The 8,359-nt window shown below is 36.0% G+C and overlaps 1 protein-coding gene across 1 annotated transcript; it reads right to left on the minus strand.

The window, feature by feature from the left end:
* Window positions 1–491: 491 nt before the first annotated feature.
* Window positions 492–8,359, minus strand: LOC145796198 (uncharacterized). Its single transcript, XM_082881231.1, has 4 exons — window positions 8,288–8,359; window positions 7,491–7,731; window positions 739–850; window positions 492–653 (listed from the first exon to the last, which is right to left on the minus strand). The coding sequence occupies exons 1-4, from the start codon at window positions 8,357–8,359 to the stop codon at window positions 578–580; spliced, it is 501 nt and encodes a 166-aa protein (XP_082737357.1). The 3' UTR covers window positions 492–577.

Raw genomic sequence — 8,359 nt, forward strand, 5'->3', positions numbered from 1 at the left:
TTAGCAAATTACAAGCTTGGGTGGGAAGACAGTTCCATAGCTTGCGTGGGATTTATTCCAAACAATATCTAAATAAATATAATTTGTATACAGAACAAATTATCCACAAATTTTTTTTTCCTGTCAATCCATAAATCAACACAATGAGACAAACTCAGAACATTTATAATCAAGTTGTGGGTGAGATTCCATCCCAGATCTCAATTAACCTTTATCCCAAATCCAAGTGAACTTCTGTAGATTGGCCTACACTGTAAAGCCATTTGTCAAAACATTAAAACGATAGCTACCTAAGAAAACAGTGGTTGCAACATCCATAGTGTCCAAATTTGAACCATTTTCCTAACTAATAAAGTAAGTCATTTTATTGACATTGTAGTGTCAGTTTCTCCAAACTAATGAAGTAAAAAAATCATCATTTAGTTTGTCAATAAACTAATCATTTTAGTCTGAAATTTATAGACAAACTGAAATTTATATTCATGCTGGTAATGATGAACATAGTAAAGGCCAAAAATGAATATTCAGAAGGCAAACAATTTAGCATTTGCAGTTTGCTTCCTAAGGTAAGACAGAATCACCTCTGTTTGTATAATTGTATCATTTTAGCTTCCATTCTCTCTGATCTCACAATAAATCCCCCATTACTTAACCTGGATGGGAGAAACAAACACAGTTTCTATCACATTAAAAGCATTGAACAAGCTTCAAGTAAAAGCAAAATCAACTTCAGATTACCTTTCCTTGTAGAGAACAGGGTATATCCGTTTGACTCCAATTAATGTGCTAGGAACTGGACCTCCCATACCCTTGATACATCCAAATGCTAATGGAGCACCACCACCCTTACCTAGAGATAAAGATTAGAACATGTTCAAGCAAGATGAAACTGGAATGTGCTGCTACAAGATAATAAGGGCAAGTAGACAAGAATGCACGTAACTACTTAAACACTTACATAACCCCAAACGATCAGCCCAATGAGCTCTATATGTCCCATTCATGTGCATTAGAAGACCAACTGTGCTAGATGCCTGACACTAAAGCAAAAACTTGATCAAACCCTATAGTTACAATTGAAGTTTTAGCCAAACGACTTATATAGTAACTTAAACTGGGTAATAACCTCAAGATGTGAAATAGGCCCAGCCCAACCACTTAATCCAGCTCCCCAGATCTTCAGATGACAACATAAACTGTAAGCAATAGGAAGTTCTAACCGGGTATCTAGTCAAAAGAAGAAATGGAAAATAGTGAAACCAAAGAAGTACCCTAAGTTTCTGTCCCACAAACAATTGCCCAGTAGCCAGCTTCTTCATTAGCAGTGCATCTAATATAGCATTGATTGAGTACCTATAAAAACAAATGGCATTCACATACCCCCAAAAAGCACACCAAGTTATAGCCTACATATGAAAACTACATAACAAACCAACAAACCCAAGAAATTTTGTAATTGAAACCAAGTGTATTTGGATTTACGTCATATATATATATATATATATATATATATATTGGTTTCTTTTCCTTTTATCCTCTATAAATTTTTTTTAAAATTTAAAATTTAAACACAACTTAAAAAATTAAGCAAGTACTGTTGACAAACCAATAATTAAATCAGCATGATCAAGTAGTAGACCTACTTGTACAAAAACATTAAGTGTGTATATATTATAGTGACAATACAATACCATGTATGTTAGTTTCATTGTCACATCCCAAGTAACTTCGTGCTGAAAATGTGAAGTATCATGGTATTGCCATTATCTCTATAGCTTTATTGTGATTAATATTATCAATGAAAATAGGAGGACAAAAGTGGATATAGATTTCCTTTTATAAACAAAGGGTTATAAAACTCCCCACAGGCTATGTTTCGCACAGATTTGTCACATTGGGACTGATAATGATGTAAATGAAAGCTAACTCTCATGCTTGTAGCTTTGTCTCCTTCTTGACTTCACTGGCAATATGGACCCCAACCCAACCTCACCTCTTGTTTTGTATAGTTAAAAATGATAATATATATATATATATATATATTTATTTATTTATTATAACACTTCAGTTGGTGTAGACGAAAGTATATAACGTATTTTACTTACCTAAATTATTTTTGCATGATCAAATAATTGCATCAATTCTTTGATAACTATTCTTCACTTTTCTACTTATATATATATATATACCAGACCAAACCAAGCCTTAAGTCCCATCAAATGGGGTCGGCTACATGAATCCTTCTTCTCCACGCGGTCCTATCAAGGCCATTTCATTAGTTAAATTAAGTAGATTCATATCTCTATTTATAACGCTAGTCAACATTAATCTAGGCCTTCCCCGTCCCCTAACACTTCCATCTACCGTTACAGCATCGCATCTCTTCACTACTGCCTCTGTTGGTCTTCGTTGAATATGACCAAACCATCTCAAACGATTCTCTCTCAACTTATCTTCTATCGGTGCTACTTCTACCCATTCCCGAATACACTCATTCCTAATCCTGTCCTGTCTAGTCTTACCACACATCCACCTTAGCATCCTCATCTCAGTCACACTCATCTTATCTACATGTTGTTTCTTGGTTGCCCAACACTCTGTCCCATACAACATAGCTGGTCTAATAGCCGTTCTATAAAACTTACCTTTTAGTCTAGTGGGTATTCGTTTATCGCACAATACCCCAGATGCACTTCTCCACTTACACCATCCCGCCTTAATCCTATGGGCCACATCTGCATCAATCTCTCCCGCTATTATGATAATCGACCCTAAATAACGAAAATGTTCACTCTTAGGCAGTTCTTGGTTCTCAATCTTCACTTCTCCTCTGCTTTCATTGTTACTGTTACTATATTTACACTCCATGTACTCTGTCTTAGTTCTGCTTATCCGAAATCCTTTAGATTCAAGAGCTTTTCTCTAAATCTCCAACTTTGTGTTAACTCCTTCTCTAGTCTCATCCACTAACACAATATCGTCTGCAAAACGCATACACCATGGCACGTCATCCTGAATATTTATCGTCAACTCGTCCATAACTAAAGCAAAAAGATAAGGACTTAAGGTAGATCCTTGGTGTAACCCTACAATGATAGGAAATTCATTTGTCTCTCCCGCTAGAGATCTAATAGTGGTCACCACCACTTCATATATGTCCCTAATCACGTTAATGTAGCCTTTTGTCACCCTTTTCTTCTCTAACACCCACCATATTATATCTCGGGGCACTCTGTCATATGCTTTCTCAAGGTCGATAAACACCATATGAATGTCTTTTTTCTTTTCTTTATACTTTTCTATTACTCTCCTCAAAAGATAGATTGCTTCCATTGTTGACCTACCAGGCATAAACCCAAATTGATTCTCTGACACCTCTGTTATGTCTCGCAATCGGCGTTCCATCACCCTCTCCCACACTTTCATTATATGACACATTAGCTTGATTCCTTTATAGTTGTTACAATTCTGGACATCACCTTTATTCTTATAGATTGGCACTAAAATACTCTTCCTCCACTCATCTGGCATGTTCCTAGTCAACAAAATTTTGCTAAACAACCTAGTCAACCAAGCAACTCCCTTTTTACCCAAACACTTCCAAGCTTTAATAGGGATATCATCAGGTCCTAAAGCCTTATTTGATTTCATCTTCTTAAGTGCAATCTCCCCTTCAAAGTTCCTAATCCTGCGATAGAACCTATAGTCTTGGTTTATCGTATTACTGGCTATTTCTTTCCCTATTGTCGTACTTCCATGTTCCTCATTTAACAGTTTCTCAAAATAATTCTTCCATCTTTCCTTAGTCTCATCATCCTTCACCAATACCTTAGAATCCTCACTCTTGATGCACTTTACTTGATTAAAATCTCTTGTTTTCCTCTCTTGTATCTTAGCAAGTTTGTATACCCTCTTCTCTTCCTCTTTACTATCTAGTCTAGTGTATAGGTCATCATACGCTTTCAACTTAGTCTCTCTCACTAGTTTCTTGACTTCCTTATTAGCCAATCTATAGCTCTTAAGGTTTTCCTCAGTTCTATCCTTTTGCCACTTTTTAAAGCACTCTTTTTTTGCCTTAACTACCGCTTGAACCTCTTCCCTCCACCACCAAGTTTCCCTAGAGCTGGGTCCCATTCCTTTCGACTCTCCAAGCACTTCCCTTGAGATTCTCCTCGTACAATTGGCCATCGAATTCCACATAGTGTTAGCATCACCTTCTAAGTCCCAAGTACCTTCCTTATCCATTCGATTCTTAAATATTTCTAGTTTATCCCCTTTTAGGTCCCACCATCTCGTCCTACGACGCCCACCATCCTTCCTAGCTTGGTATTGCCCTCTAAAACATAAATATAGTACCAAAATCCTATGTTGAGAGACCAGACTCTGTCCAGGAATCACCTTACAATCATTGCATTTTAGGCAGTCCACTTTTCTCACTAAGAAGTAATATATTTGGCCCTTAACTAATCCACTCTTAAAGGTTATCAAATGCTCCTCCCTCTTCTTATACATAGTATTGGCCACCACCAGGTCAGAAGCTAACGTAAAATCTAAGATTCTCTCTCCAGCCTCATTTCTGTCACCAAAACCGTATCCACCATGCACCCTTTCATAACCTAGTTTATCTATGCCCGTATGGCCATTAAAATCTCAACCTATAACCAGGTTCTCTCCTACGGGTATCTCCTGTAAGATCTCATCCATTTGCTGCCAAACATCTCTCTTAGTCTGATCATCTAACCCTACTTGAGGGGCGTAAGCGCTAATAATGTTCACTATATTCCCTCCAATAACTAGTTTAACTAGCATAATCCTATCTCCTTTCCTAGTGACCGCCACCACACTTTCCACAAGACACTTGGCAATTATGATTCCTACCTCATTCCTGTGTCTATCCTTACCACTATAATAAAGTTTAAAACCAGTATCCTCCTAATCATAACATCTACCAATTCCATCGTGCTACCAGTTAAGGTTCCTATGTTCTAAGTGGCTATCCTAAACCTATAGTCCTGGACTAGCTTCTTGACCCGCGCTCGTCCAGAAAAACGCGGAAACCTTTGCCCATTTTTCACCGCACCCAGGCGTCGATGCGGCGCCCCAAAATTAAATAAGACTCTTTCTCTCCCCCCACTATCAGTGTAAACAGCGTTTATGGCAAGGACAATGACTTCAAACAGTATACAAATTTTGTTTATGCACTTTGAAAATGGCCCAGCTTGCTTTCTTCTAAACTTTACTCTATAGTCCCAGAAGCACTGAATAAAGGTCCAAAGTAGTAAGAATGGCAAAGCATATGTGGAAACCAGGAATCATGTAAAAGGGGGATTTAGTATTAAATGAAATCAGTAACTCAAACGTATTATGGATTCATACAATAAAATTAAAGTTTCATGCATATTGAGCCATTATATTTCGAAGGGTAAATCAAATTTTGCATCCATATAATTTTTATTAAAAAAAACACTTTAGTGTTCATAGTTTCAAGTATGACACATTGTTGTGTATATTAAGTTTAATTGTCAACTTCATCTTAAGAATTTAGACAAGAATTAAATACACTTGAGTTCCACATCAGTTCCATGTGATCCATGTGAGATTCATGAGAGCTTCACATGATCAAAGAAAGTTATTTGATATTGACATGTATTTTTGCATCCAAATTGCTAACAACAATTAACAGTTGGACCTAATTGAAACCAATTAAAAAATATGAAGTTCAATACATTACAATTAAAACTATAAGGACCAAAGTAAAATCCACTCCAAACTATGGGAGCACAAAAATGTAAATATCCAGTTCCCAATGGATGTCCAGATGCACCTGAATTTGGACACTTTTTTTATGACTGCATTATTACATTCTTAGTGAAATTCAGTTAAGAACTTAAGATAACTAAAGGCACCATTTTTCCATTTTGAAGATCAAAATAAACCCAGTAGCGGCATAAGAGACCATCATTGTAAAAGGGCAATCCAACAAAAGTACTGATGCCATCAAATTAAGAGGGACAGAAACCTGTACATGGTGTTCGATCCATAATGGAAATATGTAAGCTCAACTGGTCTCCATTTTCCAGCATAACAGCCACAAACCATCAGCTGTCTATTTCTGACCAAATTAATTTTGTCCAGGATTATCAAAGTAAAAAAGCTCAGTAAATAAGGAGGCTATATTGGCAGTTTAAGTCACTAGTGAAGCTACAAGTGACCAAAAAGTCTAAGAAGGGAAAGCCTAACTGTTCAGAACATAAAGAGGCCCAAAGAAAAAATACAGCACAACATCTTCGAGCTTTAAAATGAATAATGGATATCCATTCATTTTGAAAAAATATGCTTTTCACACTCTAAAGCAGGTATATTCAAGTTACTTTTTATGTAATTTTGGAACTACTTCTACCATTCTTAAGCTATTACTTTGACAGCAAGTCAATGTTGATCAGCATGACTGATGAGATTCTCAACATAGAAAAAGGAAAGATCCAAAACTCCTGAGTTGTAGATCAATGACAATGATGAAGAAGGCAATTCACAAATTCCTTATCAAACTTAAGTATCTTGCATCTATATAAATCATTGTAGAAATCAGCCTTACTTTGATGACTGTCACATTCTTAGAGAACAAACAGAGCAGTGTAACTAGGAGGTCCATAATAAGTAATACTTTTTTTTTTCCCTTTCTTTCTCTTTTCTTATTTTACAAGAAGGGAAGCCACATGAATATAGAATCAGTGAGAGCATCAGAAATTGCCAACCACCAAAAAAAATAATAATAATAATTCAAACCAAGCTAATTGAGAAAAACAGAATCTAATTCAATTCTAACCCAGTTGCTTGAATTGAGTATGGTTTAATATATGAAAAAGAAAAAAAGACAAACGAAATATGGATATAAAAATTCAAAGAAAATGAAACCACCTATCAGATTCTACCCAGCTAAGGAAACATAATTTATTATTCAAATTCATACATCTTTGTGAAGGTAAATACTTACACACAGCTAAGCCCTCAAATTCAAATTCAGAAAACAAAAAGGAGGATGAGATTTCACAGTGACTCAAGCTTTTGTTATGCATAAAAAACTCAAAATCATTCAATCATGAGCACGAATAGCTATTAGGATCACAAAAATCACTACCTCCACCAAATCAAAGCAAGACCATTTTTTTATAATAAAAAAAAATCAAATTGAAACCCATTTGCTTAAATTGAGTAGGATTTGAAATATAAAACTCAAAAAATAATAAAAAAGTCAAAACCCATATGTAGAATACAGAGCAAATTTCAATCCCATTAAGCGAAGAGGACATCACCGAATTAAGTCCTAAAATTTTCCATTAACTTACCTACTAATAATATTCTTAAATTGTTTAGTACCTTAAATCAATTGCTATCTACCTAATAAAACCCTAGATCCGAGATGGTGAAATGGGGAAATAGAGGAAGAGAGAGAGAGAGAGAGAGAGAGAGAGAGAGAGAGAGAGAGAAACCTGAATGTGGCTGGGAGGGGGGCCGCGATGGTGAGCGACGGTGGCGAGAGCCGTGATGGTGAGCTGAGGTAGCGAGAGCCTCAATGTCGGTGGTGGAAGTTCGATGGTAACTGTTAGCAGGGATGGTGAGTGTGAGGTTTGCTAGTGTTTGACACAGAAGTGTATATGATATCGTGTGTCTGTGTGTGTGAGAGACAGAACAGAGTCTAAATAGATCAGGCGCCAAAAATAATTTGTTTCCCTCTCAAACAAAAATTTCAACCTTTCGCGACTAAATATATTTTTGGTCGCCAAATAGCAATAAAATTCTTTTTGGGCGACCAAAATTTTGGTCACCAAAGGTAAAAACGTAATTTTTTAATTTTCAATCGGCGACTAATTGGTTTAGTAGCCATAAGTCAACATATAGCGACCAAGATTCTTTTTTGTCGCTGAAAATAAATGTTTGGCGACCAAAATTTTGGTCGCCAAAGGTAAAAAATTAAATTTTTTATTTCTCTTTTGGCGATAAAATGATTTTAGTAGCCAAAACTTAATGTACGGCGACTAAAAATTTTTTTACTCGCCAATTCTAGCATTTTTAGCGACGAAATTTTTTTTTAGTCGCCAAAAACTAATATACCCCGACTAAAAAAATTTAGTAGCTAAATATTTTACTTTTTGCGACTAAAAAAATTAGTTGGTCGCCAATTTCATAACTTTTGGCGACAAAATTTTTTTTAGTCGCTAATTTTGGTCGTCGAATGTGTATTTTGTTGTAGTGATATAACCAAGCTCCTCCACCCAAACACATCAACCTGATCCAAATCATGGCCATCCCATATGACCCAAGCATATACATCAAACCTACCCAAGCCTGAGGTATTCAT

The sequence above is a fragment of the Camellia sinensis genome, chromosome 7 (genome assembly GCF_055761805.1).
Source record: "Camellia sinensis isolate YWXY chromosome 7, ASM5576180v1, whole genome shotgun sequence".
NCBI lineage: Eukaryota > Viridiplantae > Streptophyta > Magnoliopsida > Ericales > Theaceae > Camellia > Camellia sinensis.

Coding starts and splice junctions, on each gene's coding strand:
- LOC145796198 (XM_082881231.1), bottom strand. CDS start 8,359: ATGAATACCTCAGGCTTGGGTAGGTTTGATGTATATGCTTGGGTCATA. Junction 851..7,490: donor CCCCTCCCAGCCACATTCAG/GTTTCTCTCTCT, acceptor CTTTATCTCTAG/GTAAGGGTGGTGGTGCTCCA. Junction 654..738: donor CCTGTTCTCTACAAGGAAAG/GTAATCTGAAGT, acceptor TCTCCCATCCAG/GTTAAGTAATGGGGGATTTA.